General features: G+C 33.3%; 1 protein-coding gene across 2 annotated transcripts in view; it reads right to left on the bottom strand.

Annotated features, from left to right (window-relative positions):
- The window catches only part of LOC114334316 (nucleolar protein 4), a 621,666-nt gene that overhangs the window by 280,140 nt on the left and 317,733 nt on the right, over nucleotides 1-23,793 (bottom strand). For both annotated transcript variants that reach the window (XM_028284355.2, XM_028284361.2), the window contains exon 5: nucleotides 19,728-20,110. In XM_028284355.2, coding sequence (XP_028140156.2) covers nucleotides 19,728-20,110 — 383 coding nt within the window. The remainder of the gene's footprint in view (nucleotides 1-19,727; nucleotides 20,111-23,793) is intronic.

Below are 23,793 nucleotides of genomic sequence, written 5' to 3'. Positions count from 1 at the left end.
GTTTGTGATAAAGTTGTCCACTTAAACTATCACAATATACAGTGATGAGTGCGCCAATAACCGGCAAAATAACGGAAAAGACGAAAAACATAATATATATAACAGCACTATAGTCTTGACCAACTTTCTCTACTTTTTGCGGTCCTGTACTTGTCCTCTCCAGTCTCTTGTACCCATTTCTTCTAGGTCAGTCCGGACGGCATCAAACCACTTCCTTCGTGGTCTCCCTCTTCTTTTCTTCCCTTGTTCTCCTGATGATAAAACTCTTAGGACGTTTCTTTCTTGTGGCATTCGTAAAACATGACCCAACCATCTAACTCTCTGTGCCTTGATTTTCTGAGTTATTTCAGGTTTCTTATACATCTCCATTAGCTCCTGGTTTGTTCTGCTGCGCCATTCCCCGTTAGCCTCCTTTATACCACAAAAATTGTTCTCAATATTTTTTAATCGACAAAGTGTTGTATGTGCCGGGATTAGACTCAAATCTGCTTTCGGTGAAAAAGCTAACAAGTGCGGGACATACTGTGCAATTCGATAAAAACGAGTGTAAAATCGTTTTACCCGGAAAAGTCGTCGCGAGTGCGGTGCCTTCACCGGACTTATACAAACTTTCAACTGTGGACCATGGATTGAGTGCTTTGGAGCACTCCATCAACTGTCAACATACATGGCATAGACGGTTTGGACACAGGGACATGGATGCAGTCAAACACTTAATGGAAAAAGAATGGCAGTCGGGATTGATATGACAGACTGTATGAAACTTGTGAATGCAGTATGAAAGGTAAAATTTTACGTAAGAGTTGTCCAAAATTTTCTCATAGCAATACATTTAATATTCTTGACTTATTACATTCGGATATTTGCGGGCCCACGAAGACTGTTACTCCAGGGAGTAAACGTTATGTTTTGACTTTAATTGATGATTTTTCTAGATATACAACTATATATTTATTAAATCATAAAAATGAAGCGGTAAAATGTATAAAAGAGTTTATAGAATTTGCGAGCAGTTAGGTAGGGTTCCAAAAGTAATTAGGTCGGATAGGGGTGGCGAGTACGTAAATAATAATTTAAGGGAATTTTTAAAGGGTAAAGGTATAAAAATTCAATATACAGCAGGGTACTCTACAGAACAAAACGGGGTTGCAGAGAGAAAGAATCGATCTCTAGTTGAAATGGCTAGGTGCATGTTAATCGATGCGGGTTTAGCAAAGAAGTTTTGGGGGGAAGCGATAGTGACAGCAAATTATTTGCAAAATCGATTACCTACTAAGTCGAATGAAAAAACGCCTTATGAATTGTGGCATAAAGTAACACCGAATGTGTCGAATTTGCAAATATTTGGATCTACGGTTTATAGCCACATTCCCAAAGAAAAAATGAAGGATAAATTTGATCCAAAAGGTGAGTCACTGATATTTGTAGGTTACTCTGATGAATCAAAAGCATATAGATTGTTAAATGTAGATACAGAACGTATTACAATTAGCCGTAGTGTGGCGTTTTCCAAGAGAAATATATGCGTCGAGAAAAAGGAGGCAAAAAGTGAGGAAATATCCATTGGGTCCATGATGGAACGGGAGAAAATAGAGCCAAACGACGTAGAAGACAGAGAGGTTGCAAATTTTAAAAACACGGAGGAAATAGAAAATTCTACGGATACATCTAACACGTATGAGAGCTTAAGTTGGGAACAATCCCATGACGATGACGGTGATTCTAACTATCAATTAGATACAGATCTCGATATACAGAGTTCAGGTGATCGTAGATCTAGCAGAGTAAATAAAGGTGTTCCACCTGAGAGCTACATAGCAAAGTTGACAAACTTCCAAGAAGAAGAACCAAGAAACTTTAAAGAAGGACTTGAAAGAAGTGATAGTGAAAAATGGAAGCAAGCTATGCAAGAGAAAATCACGTCATTAAGGAAAATTTTTTGTAAAAGCAATATTGATACATATTTATATATCAAGGTAATAAATAATGAAAGGGTTTACGTACTTATATACGTGGATGACATTTTAATAGCAGCAAAGGATTCACAGGTAATAATTGGTATATTTGAAGAGAAACTAAAATGTAATTTTTATATAAGGAGTTTGGGATTATTACAAGAGTATTTAGGTATGAAGATTGAAATGTGCGATAAAGGGATATGTAGTTTAAATCAGGCCAGTTATATTGACAAATTGCTGAACAAGTTTATGATGAAAGATGGAAAAGAGTTCAATATACCGCTGGATGTTGGATACTATAAGCCTAGCAGAGAAAAGCCAGTGAAAAACAGTGAAATATATCAACAATTGATTGGTGGTTTATTATATATTGCGGTAAATACTAGACCGGATATATTGGCAAGCGTCACCATACTAAGCCAACAGAATAAAAATCCAAATGAAGTAGATTGGAACGAAGCAAAGAGGGCGTTAAGATATTTAAATAAAAGAAAATATAAAAAGCTTATTTTAGGACAAGAAGGAACAGATAGCGCATTATACGGCTATGCAGACGCTGACTGGGCAGAAGACAAGGGGAACAGAAAATCAAATAGCGGGTATATATTTTTATTACGGGGTTCGCCTATAAATTGGGGATGTAGAAAACAGAATTGCGTGTGTCTATCATCAACTGAAGCAGAGTACATAGCATTGGCTGAAGGATGTCAGGAAGCAATTTGGTTAAAACAGGTTATAAAGGAATTTGTGGGTTTAGAACCGGAATTAGTCATATACGAAGACAATCAAAGCTGTCTAAAACTTTTAGGAAATCACAAATTCAGTAATCGGACAAAACATATCGATACAAAGTACCATTTCGTAAAGGAATTGCATTAAAAAGGGGTTGTTAACTTTAAGTATTGCCCTACCGAGGATATGACAGCTGATATGTTGACTAAGCCGCTGAATAGGGTTAAGTTAGAGTACTTAAGTAGTAAAGGGGGTCTGTTTGACTAATTCAAAATTAATTTTAGTTGCGAGGGGATGTTAGAATATATTCAACTATAAATTAGGGTATTTTTATTAGTGTTAAAATGGACATATGCAGTCTAAGTGGGCGGGCTGATTCCCCGAACCTTTTAGGTCGAACATTCTTACGTAATATTGCGAAAAAGTGTCGAGTTACATTATGAATGTGGAAACGATGTTAGTAGAGTTTTGAGTTTGATTTGTAGTGTAGAAGTATACGTTGTATAAGACACATGTTAATTTCTCTGTTTGTATATTATTATAATACGGTTCGGTTATAAAATAAATAGTTTGTTTACGTTTATTTGTACCCTCTATTATCTGCTATTTCTAATACAATTTACAGAAAAATATACTGGGTGTTCCATTAAAAAAAGTCAACAACGTTTTTTTCAAAAATCCGCCATTTTTTTTTCGTATTTGAAACCGAAATAAAAAATTCAATCCATTCAAACAAAACTTTTACTAAAATAAAACATTTCAGCGAAAACCGCATATTTCTATCTTGAGTCGTTTAGAAGTTATAGGCAGTTAAAATGGGGGAAAATATAAGTGGACACCCGGTATATACAGAGTGAGTCTGTAATTTGAAATAAATTCAATAGTTCAAATACTAATTGTTTTTTTTTTGAAAAATGCTCAGACCTGTCAATTAGTATTTTAAATTGACATTGTCTACATACAATAATAATGTATACAGGGTGTCCCAATTTAGAGATATGACGTCATCGTTGATTTTTTTAAATGACAACACTGTCATTTTGATAGCTATTTTTGTAAGTATATTGTAAATAATTTGTATAATGTTTTGTATAATGTAAAATATCAAATTTTTATTCCCTACCAATTACAAGATAATAAAAAATAACAAAGTTATGAAAAACAAAAAATCAAATTACTGAATTTAATTATTTCAATTAAGCTGATGCTCATAACGTTCAAAACGAATTTCGATCGCGTTTGGGATATTGACAAATAGTCAATGTATTCTGTGTAATTTCTCTGTTCCGTACTTGTTTCTTTAGAGTTTTTATGGCATTCCCTAGTTTGCTTAATCCGTTCTTTATTTTTATTTCGTTGTTGTCCTCGTTCTATGTCTGTCTCTTTGAAATCTGGATTTCTATGGCTTCCGGGGATCAAGTGTTCATAGTTTTTATACACAGAATTTTCTTTTCTTTGATACATTTTTTGGTTTCTTCGTTTATTTTTTGCTCGAGTTCTCTCAAAGCTTCTAATGCCGCCTTTTTTACTCAATTTGAATTATAAAATGGTTTATTTGAAAGTAAATGGTAATGCAACCTGCAATTACAAACTATTATATAATTACACAGAGAAGCTGTTTTTGAACGGTGAAAAGAATATGTGGAATGCGAATCAAGACACACTAGAAAAAGCGCAAGTAAGCAAACCTCCAAAAAACGGGAACAGGTAGAAAGCTGTACCGGATGACACAACGAAGACGACCTTGCGAGCAAATGGAACACGACAAGCAGAAAAAGATGAAAGTCCGAGGAAAAACGATTTGAAGAAGAATGAATTAGCTCCGGAAAGTAATCCAATACGCCAACAATCGAGAAGTACACACTATTTTGGAACGTGGAACGCCAGGGAAATAAATGGAAAGGAAGTGGAAATAAAAATGCATACCATTTTTATTCAGTTGCAATGCGAAGGCAAAACTGTCTTATTTTTCACTTAGAATATTGAGCTCAAACCAGCACTCTGAATCGACTATTTTCGACTCTTTTTGGAGTCATCATCGGAGAGGCGTAGGCTTGCTGCTCTCTGCTCGAAGTGACAAAACCACGAAAGCTAATCCCCGCTTTGCAACTGACGTTCATGGAGTAGGTGACTAGCGTCATCTGGCATTCCAAAATCTGGCATCGTCAAAAATATTAAAAATATTACTAAAAGACTTTTAATTGAAAACTTATTGGTCCATTCCCTGGCAACACCTCCATGGCTACTAAAAATTGCAAACCAGATGGATACTGCAGTAAAGACAAGAGGGAATTCTAAAAAGTTGCAGTTCACAACCCCGTCTACAGCTTGGTAATGTTCCAATGGAAAATGGACCTAGTTACTGTATAGTATTTTTACTACAAAAACGTTATTACGTAGGTCAAAATTTTTGACGTAAGAGAACTGTCAAAACATTAGAATGTGACTTTTCATTATTGCTATGTTTATTATAAACACGGCAATAATGAAAAGTCACATTCTAATGTTTTGACAGTTCTCTTACGTCAAAAATTTTGACCTACGTAATAACGTTTTTGTAGTAAAAATACTATATATAAGTAATACTAATAAAATATAAATGTATATGTTACGGTCAATGATGTAAATTGGACATTGACGTTAATGGCCGGGCATTGTCGTGAATGTCCATTTTCCTTGGTTATTAACGACAATGCCCGGCCATTAACGACAATAACCGTAGCTATTGGCCAATGTTGTAAAAACTTAACGTAGAATTAGATTTTTCATCAATAACCGGTCAATAACGACAGTGCCCAGAAGCAAATGGCCAATGTTGATAAATCGATGCTTCAGAAGATAATCGGTGTGAGTCAGTAAGTGTTTAAAATAAGATACTAAGATGTGTCTGAACGTAGTTGCACAAATATAAGTAGTTATTAAAAACAAATAAAACGTCTTTATTTATCATAATATGGGTAACATATTCATAAATACAAACAAGGAAATAATAATATTTTTATATACAGTGTGGAGTGTGGTGCAAATGAAAGGAATAAATTCGTTATTTCGTAAACCGGCGACTTGAAGAAAAAATTTCGAGGCAGGTCGATTTTTATTTTTAAATTATAATATTTTGGCATATATGGCGTACTATAGTGACGTCATCCATTTGGGTGTGATGAGATGACGTAATCGATGATTTTTTAAATAACAATAGGGGTCGTGTGCTACCTTATTTGAAAGGTTATTCAATTCTCTATTCAGTAACATAAACACTTATATAATTAATTATAAAGTGTGACAAAAAAATTTAATTAAATTATTTAACAAACAAAAAAATAATGTATGTAATTTATTTAATTCAAAATACATTTTACTGCTCTCTTGAATCAGAAAAAAATGTTTATTTCACAAATAAACAATGGTTTTACGCTTAAATTAATGTTTAAACTTCCAAGAGGCAGGTGGCTGGCGGGAGCTGGCTTGTTCATTGAATTTAATCGATAAGCAATGTTTAATGGTGAAATAAACCTTTTTCTCTATTTTCGGGTAACAGTAAAATGTATTTTGAAATAAATAAATTACATCCATTCCTCTTTTTTTGTCAAATAATTTAATTCAACAATTTATTTTGGACACACTGTATAAATAATTATGTAAATGTTTATATTACTGAATAGAGAATTGAATAACCTTTCAAATGAGCTAGCACACGACCCCTATTTCCATTTAAAAAATCATCGATTTCGTCATCACGACCAGATGGATGACGTCACTAGTATGACATATATGTCAAGATATCTTGATTTAAAAATAAAAATCGACCTATTTCGGGATTTTTCCATAAAGTGGCCGGTTTACGAAATAACGAATTTACTCCTTTCATTTGCACCAACGAAATACGGATGGAATGGCCCCGTCCCATTCAAACAGTGAAGCGAGATTGCGACCAACATACAAGAGAGAGGTCCTAGAGAGAGACAGAGAATACCAGGGAAAATTTGACAGGCCACTCAAAATTTCGTTTCACTGGCGCACCAACGCTACTTGTCTTATTTAAAGATTTGAAACTGTGAATTTTTCGTTTGTTGGCAAGCATATACAAGGCATTAATAAATACTATTTTCACATATTTCATTTCTATATTTAATTTTTGCAGTAATTCTATATCTACCTATTTAGGTACTTGTTGACTACTTTTTTTACTAATAAACTTTTTATAATTAAACTATAATTTCATATGTTATGGGTCAAAAAATATGGCCGGTTACAATAATTTAATTATATATTTCAGCATAATTGATTTCAAATATATTTACAGCTGCAAATATTTTTTTACAGTTTTTTTTTTGGTAGTTCTTCTTTAATTACGTTCTTATTTTGTCGTAACTTCCCAAAGCCTAAGAGAATATATCCATTCATTGTCATATTATACGTTCTTTTTATACGTAGGTACTATTTTTTCTACATTCTTTTTATACGCACTACTGTGTACTCTAAAGTGCATTTAAATCCTGTTTTATTACTTATTTTCATCTACTTCTACTTATTCTTATATTTCCTAGTTGTTTTCTTATATTTATTACCCATTTTCTATAGCTACCAAAAATTTAGTCGTTTCCGTCGAACTCTCTGTTGGGATGGTATATGGCATTTTACTTATATGCTAAAGATAAAGACAATTTTAGTATTCTTTTCTTTCATTAAGTTATTTTATTATTATTCTTCTTCTTTACTTATTCAAAATAGTAATTTAAACCGTACTTCTTCTATTTGTGTTGAATTTCAAAAATTTTTGTTCGTAATGCATGATATTTTACAAGCCTAGATAATCTTAAATCGGGGAAATAAACCTTATATTTTATTAATTTCAACACGAAAACAATACACAATATACACACATGAAGTAAACAATAGTAAAACTACACATAACCTATCTTTCATTCAAAATATCAACATTGACCGATTAACAGTGGGCATTGTCGACATTGGCCGGGCAATGATAGAAATATGATATCAAGAATTTAAAATTATCATCAATGTCCAGTTTCTATGGACAATAACGTTAATGGCCGGCCATTGTCGACAATGACCAATCAATTCAACCGGCCATTGTCGTTAATGGCCGGCCATTAACGTTATTGGCCGGATTTACATCATTGTCCGTAACATATACCATTTTTATTCAGTTGCAATGCGAAGACAAAACAATATTATTTTTCACTTAGAACAGGGAGCGCAGTCCAGCACTCTGAATCGACGATTATCGACTCTTATTGGAGTCATCATCGGAGAGGCGTAGGCTTGCTGCTCTCTGCTCGAAGTGACAAAACCACAAAAGCTAATCCCCGCATTGCAACTGACGTTCATGGAGTAGGTGACTAGCGACATCTGGCAACTGAAAGGCAAAGTTTTCAACCTAATAGAAACATTAATAATATTGAAAAATATTACTAAAAGATTTTTAATTGAAAACTTATTGGTCCATTTCCCTGGTAACACCTCCATGGTGTTGCTTGCAATTTTTAGAAGCCATGCTATTGTTTTCTTACTCTATGTTTTGTTGTATGTTAATATTTTAACTCCACAAAAATCAAACTAATTTGATTAAATGCATATAAGTAATAAGCAACTCTTAAAAAGTTTATGGTGTAAACGTTCAGTTGGTGTATCTTCCCACATGACAAATACGTCTAGGTGGCTAAATGGTAAAGCGCTTGGATTTGCAATCTAACAGCTCTATAATAGGCGGGTTCGATCCCCATTGCAAATTTTGATTTTTTTTATTTTTGTTATACATTTTATGATTGTAAGTATATTATTATATATTTTTTTCAGAAAATACGTATTTAGTTAAAATTTTGGACAACAATAATTGTTCAGAAATCATTTCTTCGTGGCATTTTTCAATGTGTTTGTGTGTGTTTTATTCTTTTATTTTCTTAATTTTTGGTATTGTTTTAATAAAAATTTTTAGAAAGTAGTAAGTATTATAATTAGTTTAATATTTAAATGAAAATATAAATAAACTGTTTAAAGTATGTATATTAATTTCGTTGAAATAATTATAATAAAAGTATAACTTCTTACGTGCGTACAAAGTGGACACAACCTTTTTTTTCATTTTGTTTTATACCGTACTCTGTATTAGCGTACAAAAATGATAACGTTTCAGATGGGTAACCTGAGCCTAGATTCCGTGCACTGTAGATATCTACATGTCGCTTTCCATCGATATTTGAATATCAAAATATATGAATTTTAGCTTTAATTGAGTTATTTTCTAGTTTTGCTCTAGTTTATCAATTAGAGTATAAGCTAGCAAAACTAGAAAATAATTCAATTAAAGATAAAAATTCAAATATTTTGATATTCAAATATCGATAGAAAGCGACATGTAGATATCTACAGTGCACGGCATCTAGGCCCTGAGATTGGGCCTAGCGTCGCCAATTGGTATTTTAGTACGTGGGTTAACAGATTACTTGATTCGTTGTCGACATTCATTTCACTCATTAATATTTGTTTATTGATACGCAACCAAATTTTCCAAGAGAAAATTTCAAAATGTTGCGCTACTGGTAGGGGTAAGGAACGAACGTGGATGAGAATCTTGTAGTTTTCGTCCGAATAAAAAGTTTCCTGGCGACAAGCGTCTGTCTTTGGGTGAAGTAGAGAAATGACTCGCAGAGCTGGCGGAGCGAGGATTAGTAATTTATTAAATATGTGACAGACTTGTGATGTGGGTAGCTGTTGCCTGGAGAGTTGGATTTTTGGATTTATATTTCATGCGGATATGTTTAGAAAGTTTCTTTCCATTCCGTTTAATATTAGATATGGTCTGAATATGGCCTTTATGCTGTGTATCAAATTGTAAAGGAATACTCTTAGATGCTGAGCTTATTTTATACTTTGGTAGACGTAATTCGTTTTATGCCACTGACTCTAAAACCTAAAACAGGTTGGGTGATGACCATTTTAATAAATCTGTTATGCGTTATGTAAATACCTTGATATAAGGTAAACGACCCTATTTTCGGCACTACCCCAATTATCGGCAGTAATTCTTCATAATCGAAAAAAATAAGAATTCTTGCGCGTGATTGTTGAACGAAATAATTTCACTAATTTATAAGAACCTTTATCCACGCTTACGAAAAATATGTCAATTGTCAGACGAAAACTGTAATTACAACATTTAAAAATATATTGGCCTGTTGGCGCCAAGCTCTCATGGGAAGTGTTTCTTATTGTATGTGTTAAGAAACAGGTAAGCTATAGAATGCTATAATTTCTGATTAAAATTTCGAATAACCGTTTTATTAAGTTTTATGTGTTGAGAAATAGTTGATTTTGATTATTTGTTGACCAAAAACTGTTTTTCTATAGCTTTTTGCAGTATTTTGAGGGTGCCGATAATAGGTACGTAAATATTAACAGATGATCCAATCATCGGCTGGAGTGCCGATAATTGGTTATATGCATTATACTCTATATATGTTGATATTAGCGTCATCTTTTAACTTACTATGACAAATGTTTGGTCATTATATGCAATAAAAAACGATGATTCTCTGTACCAATTTTCGGCATTCCATATCTATACTAGAAATAGCCATAATTTGACCAATACAAGTATAACAATACAAGTATAACACTGCCGATAATACATGACTATACGTGCCGATAATTGGAAAGTCTTTGTTTTAGACTAAAATTAAGAAATTAATAATGTAAAAGAAAAATAGAATTCAATATTCTTCAGAAGATATAAACAAAACTGTTGTAACTGTTCAGTCAGGAATGCCATTTAAACCAGCTGGCAAATTGTATAAGGTACCTAGATCGACTCTACAGGATAAAGTAGACGGTAGAACTTCTTTAGAGAAGAAATCTGGACCAGAGATCACACTAACAGAAGAAGAAGAAAACCTACTGATAGCATGACTATTTCGTATTGCAGCCTGTGGATTTCCTGCAACAAAAACGCAGTTGTTGGATAGACAGTTTCAAAGATTTATTGAAATAAGAACTTTTTTTTAGAACATACAAACAATCTCAGTGGCGACAATATTACAAGAAAATAGAAGAAAAGAAGAACAGCTAAAAATGAACCGGAAAGGAAAGCGCATCCAAAAAAATTGGAAAAACGAAAAGAAAAAAAAAGTTGCACAAACCTTTAATAATAGAATTTCTAATGGCAAGACAAAGACTAAATTGAATAATGTCACGAAGGCCCATTTTCCACACCAGAAGAGGAAAATGAAAAGGAAATGCTTGTGTCAATGACTACTAAAATAAAGTGTGTTTAACCCGCGAGTAGTCGCGTCGTTAGCATTTTATCCTTTTTCGCGATAACTTGATAAAAACTTTTGAAATTTTGAAAAAATTTCGTAAGTGCCTCAAAGAAGGGTGTAGTAATGCGTAGAATTTTTTTTTCTTCTTCTTTTTCTTTTTGTGGAATTTATGGCTTTGGGAAGAGCCAATTAGCTTTAATAATTGTTAGAAATAATATGTATTTACATACAGTAATTTATTTACTTCAATAGTATCTAAGTAAATATTTAGGTAAGTATCTTGGTATACAATAATTATTCAAATTTTGGGTATCTAGTTCATGCCGAAAAAAGGATCCTCGATATGCCTAAAATTAGAGCATAAATTTAATTTAGAATGCCGATAATGGGGACTTACGACACTTTTTATTTTATTAATTTTTTAAATATTATGAGTTTGTTTTAGGATAAAGTAAATATTCTGTGTGTAATTGTGATAGATTTTATTAGCCAAAGTAATAATCTGAACACACCTTATTCAGCTAATTTGGTTACTAACCTAATTAAAATGAAACTCCATTGTGCTTAACGTGCTAAAGGTGCCGAGAATAGGTACGTTTACCTTACAACTCAAATAATTCAAGAAAACAAAAGTTTAAAAGTTTTGCGGCGAAATACGAATAACATTGGCGTCAAAAATATGTACAGAATAAGAAACAAAGAACATTGCTACGGATAAAGCCGAAATCCTTAAGGTTGTCGAATCGTTGTATCGCGAAATGTATGATAGCACCAACGCAAGGCAAGATCAGTTCCTGCCCAAAATCACAAACCAGGGATCAGAATTAATGCCAGAAGTAACACCATACGAAGTTAAAAAGACACTTTCAGAAATGAAAAATAATAAATCCCCTGGCGATGACGGAGTAGTGGTCGAGGCAATCAAATAAGGTGGAAATAAAATTATCCAGGTATCCAAGAACCCCTTTCCAATGGAACAAGATAGTTTTATTGCACAAGAAAGGTGACATAAAAGATCTAAAAAGCTACCGTCCTATCAGTCTGCTATCACACATATATAACCTTTTCATAAAAATGATCAAAAAAAACTGGAGGCTAAGTATTAGACTGCTATCAGCCTAGAGAACAAGCTGGGTTGAGATCCGGATATAGCACTAACGACCACTTACTGGTAACAAAAAACTTGATAGAGAAGTCGGCGAAATACAACAAACCATTGGCACTGATATTCGTGGACTACGAGAAAGCGTTAGATACCATAAACCAGCAGAAAATGTTAAAAGCATTGACAGAATGCCGAATAGACCATCGCTACACTAACATGATAAAATATATCTACCATAATGCAATAGCTAGCGTAAGACTCTCTGATCAACAAACTAATAAATTCTGTATGCAGCGAGGAGTACGGCAAGGAGACACCATCTCACCAAAGCTTTTCACAACCCTTTTAGAACACACTTTTAAGAAGGCAGATCTGAACGAGTATGGTATCAATATAAATGAAGAGAAGCTCAGTCATTTGAGATTCGCAGATGACATCGTCCTTATAGCCGATCGTATGGATGATGCAATAATAATGTTGAACAAGTTATATCAGGCTTCCTTAGAGGTCGGACTAAAGATTAATAGCAACAAGATGCAAATAATGACTAATCTGGTGCTAAATCGTAATATTGTTGTTCTTGGAATGGATATTGAGGAGACTGTATCTTATAAGTACTTACTTGGGACATGAAATTCGGTTGGGAAGAGATAACCAGACGTGCGAGCTCTCACGTCGCATAGGATTAGCCTGGGCAGCGTTTGGTAAACTGAGCTATGTATTTAAATCGGACTTACTCATATGCCTGAAAAGGAAAATCTTTGACCAGTGTGTATTGCCTGTACTCACTTATGGAGCGGAAACATTAACACTCACAAAAAAGGTAGTGAACAAGATTCGCATAACTCAGAGGGCTATGGAGCGCCAGATGTTGGGTGTCTCCCTGAGGGATCGAATCGCAAACGAAGAAATACGTCTTAGAACAAAAACAACGGACGCCGTCGAAAGAATCGCGTCGCTCAAGTGGAATTGGGCAGGACATTTCGCCAGATTGTCAGACAGCTGATGGACAAAACGTATTGTCGAGTGGAGACCACGAGAAGAAGCACTACGGAGCAGAGGACGACCACCAACCAGATGGGCTGACGATCTGAAGCGTATTGTCGGCAACTAGATGCAAGCCGCATAAAACAGAGAAAGATGGAAAGAGCTGAGGGAGACCTATGTCCAGCAGTGGACGAGTACGGGTTGATGATGATGATGACAAGGTATACCTTGTATACCTTGGCACCAACGTAAATGCAAAATAGGAACAAGGCACAGAAATTAAGGCGAGAACAGAACGAGCTAGAGCAGCATTTAACAACACGAAAAAGCTCCTCATAAGCATAGATTTATCCCTGTCCCTTAAGCTACATCTAGTTAAATGCTACATTTTCCCGATCTTACTATATGGTGTAAAGGCCTGAACGCTGACAGGGACGCTCACGAAAAAACCAAAAGCATTCGAAATGTGGGTGAACCGACGCATTCTTCGTATATCCTGGACCGAACGTGTCACCAACATAGAGGAAATCCACAGAATCGGAAATGAGAAAGAAATCGTGAGCACAATTATTAAACAAAAAAAAAAAATTGAATATCTAGGCCACATATTAAGACACGATAAGTACCGTCTACTGCAATTGATTGTCCAGTGGAAAATAGACAGTAATCGAGGGTCAGGCAGGAGAAGACACTCGTGGCTCCAAAATCTGCGGAAGTGGTTCGGGCTCACATTGGTCGAACTATTCAGAAGTGCCGCAAGCAAGATCAGAATTGCCATGTTAACAGCCAACATTCGCAATGGACAGGACACTTGAAGAAGAAGAAGAAATAAGTAATTTTTAAAAGATTAGTTATACAGTCGAACTCGCTTATTAGGGTACCGGATATAGGAATATCCCGGTTTGAGGAATATAAGTTCGAGGTCCCGAAACGTTTCCATTTACCTTTTAATAAATTTATCCGTTTATTGGAATATAGTTTAGTAAACTAATACCGCATAATAGAATAATTTTTTTAGGTCAACGAATAAATTCTTATGTACAATTTCCTAAAAATTTAAAATTTGCCTGGTATAATGGTTTGTCGATAAGAGATTCGAAAGCCTGCTGTTTTGTATATTATTGCGGTTTGTCAGGTACCTAATAAAGACTTTATTACTGTGTTATGAGTAAACGCTCCTTTCCCACAGAAGATTCAATCGTTCGCCGACAAGGTCATACAATTTCATTTGTCTTCAAATTTCTATAGGTACATATTGTCACCCACTTGGCTGTTTTTAGAAACAGCATTTTTCTATAAGATTATTTCTTACCAATAGTTGATCGTTTGTTCGGAAGTCTTTTCTAAAACCCAATTCCAATTTATTTTCTAATCGTTTAGTAATTATTTCTGTAAATAGATTATAATAAGCGGGTTCGACTGTAATATAATAATATAGTGTACCTATTCACCCTGTACACTGTTTTTATAAATAAGAAGTCAATAACAAACTTTCCTCATCATTATTAAATGCAAATAGGTTTTTGCCGTATTTTGTTCGAAAGTGTGAAGTAGGGACGAGAAAAAACTACCGGTTATAACCTAAAACCGGTTTTTACTTCGTAATAATCGGTTTTTCCGGTTGTTTTTATCTCGATTATAACTGGTTTCCTTCTTTTTAAAGTACCTAGTAACCGATGAAAAACTGGATAATTACCTCTTAAAGAAATAGTGAATTCAGAGAAAAAATGGGGACATTTTTCACACCAGCGTGAGCGAAGAAATAATTTTAAGCTAACTGAAATAGATTTGACAACACTGATGACTGATTTCTATTTTCGATCCCCATTGGCTAGTTCCAACTTCCAGTTCCCCCTTCCCCATCCAACTACGCAGTATCCAATACACGCCAACGCCGTTTATATATCGATTGATTATCTTGGTATCGATATATTCTTTCGATAGTAATGATATCGATAATATTGATATCCATTCGAATGGAGTATCTCAAACTAAAGTGCAGTGTAAATGTAACGTTGTAACCGATTGGGGACTGGCTATTGATAAAAAACGAACAAAAAACAAAAAACCGTGTCTGGAATGTCCGGTGGTTTTGTCCGGTTATAACCGCCAGGTTAAACCGTAAGTAAAAAAAGCAGGATAACACCGGTTATTTTTTCAACAACCGCCATTCCTATGCGAAAGTCCAAATTAGAAACTAATTTAAATACAATAAATAGTATTTTTCCCATAATATTTTGCTTATTGTCCATAATAACTTTTTTCTTCTACCCTTTAATAAAATGCTCATTATTCGTTATTTATTAATAGATAACAGCACCCATTACTGTACCCGTGAGTAATAGTTCATTACTCACGGGCTGAAGTTACTCACGGGTCATTACTCACGGGCTGAAGTTAGATTCAAGTGGCGCACTCCACTTTTAATATTAATCGTATATAAACTACATATGAAATTACTTAAACTTGTTTATTTAATACAATAATTATTGTAATTTATATCAATAATTAACTTCGAAAAATTTTTAAAGGAATTTTAACTATAACAATGTCAGTATATTTTTTACGTTTCTGATTTAACTGATGTTGTGTTTATTTCTGTGTTTATATTGCGTTAAATATGTTATAGCATATTGTATATATAGTTATATTATTACATTATATATAGTTAAATGTAAATATATGAAAATACGTTCACTGATAATAGCCATTTCCTATTTATTAGATTCACTGACTGTAGGTACAAATTTATGCTTATAATTTTTCGGAAACGAATAGAACTTGAATTGACTATTTCTTGTTGTATTTTTACAATAAATAAGAATTTGGTAATAGTACGCAACCAATTACTCAGCCCATACACGTAGGTACTAGGGGTAAACAAAATTTAGGTATTTTTGTTAATTATTAAAATAAGAAAAAGGTCGTAGAAAAAGTATAGTATTCTACTCGCATGTAATCGCTATTATGTGGTCGTGGAAAAAGTGTAGTATTCTACTCGCATGTAATCGCTATACTCTGATGAATTACGACACTCGCCTACGACTCGTGTCGCAAACTTCATCATTGTGAGTAATAGCCATTATTACATGCTCGTGGAATAATATACTATTATCTCGTTAATAGTAGATTAACTATTTAGAGTACAACTCTATGGTTTCAAATCATTTATTGACCATTTAGTTAATTCATGTCTATGTTTATGTTTAATTAAGAACAATATAAATTCTCAACGCAATATAGGGATAGTTATCAGTTCATCAGATCAACTGAAGCATCATACACTAAGTCATTGTATTAGTATTCATCATTTAACCACATGTTAGTTATATTTAGTGCTATTTACAGTAGTTGTATTTAGTCGATATTTTGTGTAAGTCTTCGTAATTTCTATATTACAGTATTAAATTGCCAGGAGTTTCTCTCTTCGATAAGAAGACATTAGTAAATTAGTAAACATGAGTTTAACACCTATTGTTATTCTGGTAATTTCAAATGCCACTGATGATCAATAGATAAATTGATAAATTGTAAATTCGTAACCAAAGCTTCAATGTAATCAAAATTTAATTTCATTCTAATGGAATTTTATTTCACCAGATAAAGATCAGAAGACGCTCTTTCTTAATTAAACACTTATTTTATTGTAAAGGATATCGAGGGGTTGCGTGTTTCTTTAATTTATAATTAATGTTTTAGTACAAAGGACTCAATACGTTTAAAGGTATAGGCAACCTTCGTAAAACCACTTGTAGGTTTTGCAACACACAATGGTGCCCAACGTGGGGCCAACCTACTCCTGGACCAGCTAGCCAGCGTGGATCTTATTTATACATTTAACTAGTGAAGACTGTAAAAGGTTCCAATATCTAAAGCTAGAGCTAAACCTACCAAAATTAGGTGTAAATTTTGCTTCAACACTTTATAAGTTATATAAGTATTAAGTTGGCTAATTTGCTAGTAAAAGGGCTACTAATCGTCCGAAACTAAATTTAAGAAAAAGTAAAATTACTATACATATAAATATTAATTATTCTAAAAATAAAGTATAAATAAACATGCAATACTTAACCTTTGATCACAAATAAAGTAACTAACTAAGAAACACAAGTAAATACGATCCTCTTTTTACTTTAATATACTCCTTTATTGTAACAAAACATATAATGTAATAAATACCTATTGCTAAAAAACTAAACTAATGCGTTTTACGCTTTTTCAGTAACTTTTTAAAATTATCTAACACGAATTTTAAGATAACGATTTTTTTCGAAAAAAAAACACGTGTATATACCTCCAATATATCCCAATTATTGGTTTTAACTTTTAATAATTACATTATTAGATAAGCCATAACATAACTTCAACCAAAAGTCACAAAAATCTACATAGGCACCAAATATTTTTGATCTATTGTAAACTAACAAACTGAGTATATCCGAATTAAAATAAAACAGTAAAAAATTGGCTGTCCCATGAGACTTTAAATTGTATTAGAGCGTAATATTCTTAAGTCTTATATTATAACTATTATGGGATGCCCATTACGTCACCGTTCCTGAAAACTAAAAACTTCCTTTTTTATTCTCTTTCTAGTCTCTAAGTTTTTGAGGCGATATTTATATATTATTCCATAACTTTATTTCTGCCTTTAATTTTACTTGTTCTACCCCAATGGAAGAAAACCATGACGAAAAATAATCCGGAAAAAAGTGAAAAATGGAATTAAAAATCTTAATAGATAAATACGGACATATCAGTGCTCACAGAAACGAAGAAGGAAGGCAACGGAATTGAATATCATGCAGATTATGTAGATATGCATACCGGAATATCCACTAACTACTAAAATTTTTTATTTCATTAGTAGTTCCAAAATGACACAAAATCTAGGCATCGGATAAAAAAGTTTATTTGAAGAAAGTTTATTTTTTTGTTCTTCTTAATGGCGGTACAAGCTCGTTTTTTTAATATTGTATTTAATTAAAGAGTAATTTCCACATATTAATATATTTTTCAAATTGGGCTCTGTACCGCCAATCTTTATTACATTACGAAAACGTGTGCCAAAGATCTCGGAAAAATATTCAAAATTACAGCCGCAATCTTGGAAAGCGTTTTGGCTACCTGTTGATCGCTACTGTATCACCTTAAAAGCCAAACCAGCAAAATTAATTTATAGGTTTACGCAATTTTGTATAATATAAACTTGTTAAATAGGTGTATCTTAAAGTCAATGGAGGACAAAAGGACTGTAATGGCCGCTTTTTAAGATATTGCAGGAGCATTTAATGATGTTACGACCAACACTTTGATAAAGGCAATGACTAGACGAGGCACACGAGAGGAGATGATTGGCAGATGGATAAGGGCATCGCTGGATAATAAGATAGAATATCTACTCTGGATAAAGCAACCATCAAAGCAAGGGAAAATGGAATGACATCTGTCTTGACGTCCATAAGTCTGTCACCTCTACTTTGGATAACCTTGGTAGATGATCTTCCCAAAAATCTGTCCACAAAACACTTCTATTATCTAGTACAGGCTAGAGGGGCAAGGCCCAGATGGTGTCTGGGAGAATTCAAGTGGCCTTAAATACAGTTGATAACTGATGTAAACAAGAGAGACTGATAGTCAATGCTTAAAAAAACCAAATAGTCAACTTCACAACAAGACAGCATTACCATGCTTAAAACCATCGGTGCTGAGAGGAACAGAAAATTCGTTTACCAAAAAACAAAGTATTAATGCCTTGTAGCACCAACAAATCTTAAGCTCCAGCTTAGCCAAGCTCAGCTTATAGATAGGGCCGTTTAAAGTTTCACTTACGTTGCATCATAATTTTCGACTCTTATCTATGCAATCCATATGGCAATCTAAAATGGCAAGCTAAAAATTGATCTAAGACTTTATACTCCATAGTACAACTCGTATGTTTCGTAAGCTGAGCTTAAGGCACGTCGTACGCTTAAAGATGTGTTGGTGCAACCAGGCATTAGAGATATATTTTGATCATAGACTTAAATGGAATACTCATATACTGAAAACCACACAGAGTTACTATGCCCTTCGACAGCTATAGAAGAATGTGCTGTAAGAATTGAAGCTCAACTCCAAAATGACCCTATGTTTATACACAAGGGTTATTAGACCAATGATATCCTATCGGTCTGTGACATGGTGGACAATGACGCAGCAACTGGGAGCAATAAGGCTACTAAGTAATACACAAAGATTAAAACACCTGCATATTACGGAAGCCATAAAAACAACTCCTAGAGTGGCGGTGGAAGTCCTGTTGAGACTACCACCACTTCATATCTTTACACAGGACGAAGCCCGATCTGCCACACAATTTTCTAAACAGAAATATCTGCAATCTGTCACTACGTAGAAAAAATTAGAAAGGCACAAAAGAACATGTAAAATGGTACATTTGAAATTGGTAAAAACATTTTATTGATAACGTAATAATCTCATCCCATAATATAAATAATTGGTTAATATCTATGGCTAATCTTTGGTTCAAATAGGTAAATTGCTAATATTTGGTGCAATATTTCTAAATAAATAGTACGTATCTATTATTATTAACCCAAGAAGCAGCTAATGAAAATAATAATTGATAGCATCATGCAAAAACCTGTCAATAACAAGACTCACGTGTTTGTTATCGAACTTGAAGGCGTCCTCATCTCTACATCCCAAGCTCCTCATGTACTTCAAGTAAGTGGTGGTGATAGGAAGCGAGTAGTCTATGTCGTTGCTGCTCAGCATCATCTTCTTCCTCTTCGGTTCTTCGTAATCTAGACTGTCCACGGGTGACCAAAGCTTTGGTGTCGAGTCGGTGTGAGATCGCTTCGCTGGGCTTCGAGGAGGATCTTTGGATGTGAGGTTACAGACGTCCAAAGGGTTGCTTGATCGTTTTGGAGGATCTAACGCAGAGTTAAGTATGGAAGTTGCGTTCTTTGTAGGTGTTAGAGTGTTCTCTGTTGAGGCTACGCTGGTGTGCTCCATTGGAGGTGTGGTGGTACGGGGAGGTACAGCTGGAAAATAACAAAAATAAAGTATACTAATTTTTTGTGTTAATTTATTATTTTTATTATACAGTGCTAGTCAAAAGTCTGTACCCCCCTCGTATATTTTAAACGGTTATACCTATCATAGTGAAATTTGGAGGGAGGAAATAAACGGACGTAAGCTTCTTAACTAGTCATGACAGGTGACGTAATAGTGACAGATGACGTTACAGAGCCACTGTGACTGATAATTTTAAATGTGACCTTATGGCAATTGATACCTCGTTTGAAAGGCATTTAAAATACCTATTCAGTCATAAAAATGTTTTTGGGTTTAAGGTGATTTTAATTTTGGTGAATAAATTAAATAAATATAATATTGTAGTTTCAAATTTAATTAATAAAAATTCAAAGGTCCGCCTATGGATTTTTTGTCAAAAAAGTTGACATTTTTTAATTCTCTAGTAGTTTTTACGTCAACGTCAACCTGTTTGACAAGTAATCATAGGCGGAATTTTGTATTTTTATTAATTAAATGCGAAACTACAATTTTATATTTATTTCATTTATTCATCAAAATTAGCTTAAATTCAAACAAAATTAGTATGTCTGAATAGGTATTTTCATTACCTTTCAAACGAGGTATCACTTGCCATAAGGTCCCATTTAAAATTGTCGGCCACAGTGGCTCTGTAACGCCATCTGTCACTATTATGTCACCTGTCATGACTAGTTAAGAAGCTTACGTCCGTTTATTTCCTCCCTCCAAATTTCACTATTATAGGTATAACCGTTCAAAAGATACGAGGGGGATACGGACTTTAGACTAGCACTGTATACTAAACTTGTGTTGGGGTTGCAAAATATAATCTATTATAACCTATTAATGCATTAAATATTGAATTAAATGTTCAGTTATGAAACAAGTGATTCGGCCTCTTCTTGAAAGCATTGACAGAAAAAATCTTGATAACCCCAACTGGAAGGCTATTCCATATGGAGAACATGCGATTGCAGAAAAAACATTGTCTCGATTTGCTTAAAATGTAGACGAAGACAATTGTCAGTGCTCAGCATATATTATAGTTTTCATGTTCCCAATAAATTCTTTAATATTCGGAGCATAACAAGTTAGGTAGGTTTTCAGCGACCAAAAAACATCCTAGTGCACCGCTGATGCATATTTTCAAGAATATTTCTATTGTATAGTAAATGTAATGAAGTTTTAAAAACTCTATTTAAAAAATTAATTTAAAGTTTAAAGGAAAAATTGCGTCGCATTGGTTATAACATTACCGATCTCGAAAATTATAGACCTATAAGCTGTACGTATATAGTATATCTACAGGGTGATCAACTTCTGTGACAAAGTCCAATATATCTGTTATTAACCAATATATGAAAAAAAGTTGTTAATAAAAGTTATAGACACCTTTAATGTACACATTTTAAAATTAGTGAGAAATATACAGGGTCCTCCATAACACGGTGCCAAACCAAAGTTATGTTTTTTTTAAATGGAACACCCTATATTTTATTCAAAATCTGGTTTCTCTACATTTTTCTGATTCTAGAGATATAAACTTGTCTAGGGTTATACTGAGTGTTTCAAAGTTACGAGCACTTTTATTAAAAAATCATACTGATTTGATCGCCCTGTATGTTTCTAACGGTGTAATATAAACTTATTTTTTTAATGCTTTTGACTGTCAATATTAAAGTAGTTTTGCAACAATGTACATTTTTTTTATAACTACACAAATTGTATACAGAGTAAGTCAAAATGTAAATACAATATTTTCTTCATAATTTTAAATGGAACACCCTGTAGTTTATATTATTATCGAAAAGTTCTATCACTATACTTATATATCTTTTAAATATTCCCTATACCTAAAGTTATTAGTTTTCGAGATATTTTAGTTTTATTGTTGATAAGAACATGTATTACTTAGTTATTAATAACAATACTTTAATTTATTAAAAAAAACTTAATTAAATAAAAAAAATGTTCAAAGTACCTCTTATGTTATAAAAGGTGTTCAAAATGACCTCCCATAACGTCTACACAAGCCTGGAGACGAGTTTCCAAAGACCTACTGATGTTTGTAAGCAATTGTTGTGTAACACTTTGAAAGGCGTTTTGAATCCTTATTTTCATATCGTCAACTATTGTTGGAGGTGTCTTATACACTACGTCTTTAATATAACCCCAAAAAAAGAAGTTAACTTCGTTTAATTCTAGTAATCTGGGTGGCCAGTGAACTGGCCCATCTCTTCCTATCCATCTTTCAGGAAATAATTCATCGAGTTCACCGTTGACAAGTGCGTTGTGGTGAGCAGGGGCTCCGTCGTAAAGGTACCACATATGTTGGCGGATGTTTAATGGTACATTTTTAAGTAGAATAGGTAAATGATTCACTAGAAAATTTAAATAAACCTCACCATTTACCGATTCCTCAAAGAAAAAAGGACCTATAACGTAATTGCCTATGATTCCACCCCAAACATTTAAGGACCAACTCGTTTGACTATGTGTCTGAGCACAGTACGTATTGATTGTGGAATAATAATGAAAATTGTGTCTGTTTACACTACCATTTTTGTGGAATGTTGCCTCGTCTCAAAAAAAAAAAGAAACAAACTCAAAAAAATCTCTCTGTATAACTATTTGTTGTTGTGACCATTGACAAAATAATTGTACTCTTCGTTCGAAATCATCTCCAACAAGTTCCTGATGTAATTGTATATGATATGGGTGCATGTTGGTTTTCTTGAGTATGTTTTGGATAGATCCATAACTTATATCTTGCTCTCCTGTAATATTTTGAATACTTGTATCAGGATTTTCGGTATAACAGGCAGTAAAACATTTAATTCATATTCATCCGTAATAATAATTTTTGTTTTTTCCTTTGCTTCATAAACAGAACCAGTACGATTAAACCTGTCTAATAAGTTGTCAAATGCTCTCTTATTTGGTTGTTGATGCTGTGGATACCGTTCCTTATAAATTCTTGTGGCAACTAATGAGTTTTTGAAACACCCTCCTAAAATTTATACCATGTCTGTCATTTCTTCACGACTAAAATTCATTGTTAGGTAACAATTATAACAATACGGCAAACAATTATAATTAATAACAAAAATAAAAACGTACAAATAATTAAAATCTTACATCTGACAGTTCTTGTGTCAATTATTTCAAAGCCACCTTAAACAAGAAGTTGCAGCAATTTATAGTTCGCATTTCTTCGCGGAAAATTAATATGATTTTGTTAGTAAATATAAAATTGTCGTTATTGTATAGAATTTACCATAAACTTGAAGAAAAAATGAAATGCAGCCTAATTTTAATTATCATTAACAAACTGATTGGGGGTTTCTAATATTAAGGGTAATTAATTTACTGTAATAAACGTAGCTATGAGTAGTTATCAACAATAAAACTAAAATATCTCGAAAACTAATAACTTTAGGTATAGGGAATATTTAAAAGATATGCAAGTATAATGAAAGAACTTTGCGATGGTAATATAAAATACAGGGTGTTCCGTTTAAAAATATGAAGAAAACCTTTTATTTGCATTTTGACTTACCCTGTATACAATTTGTATAGTGATAAAAAAATTGTACGTTGTTGCAAAACTACTTTAATATAGACAGTCAACAGCAGTAAAAAAATAAGTTTATATTATACTGTTAGAATC

The sequence above is a fragment of the Diabrotica virgifera genome, chromosome 4, assembly GCF_917563875.1.
Source record: "Diabrotica virgifera virgifera chromosome 4, PGI_DIABVI_V3a".
Lineage (NCBI taxonomy): Eukaryota > Metazoa > Arthropoda > Insecta > Coleoptera > Chrysomelidae > Diabrotica > Diabrotica virgifera.
The sequence above is the reverse complement of the archived record's forward strand: the minus strand, read 5'-3'. Positions and strand labels throughout refer to the sequence as shown.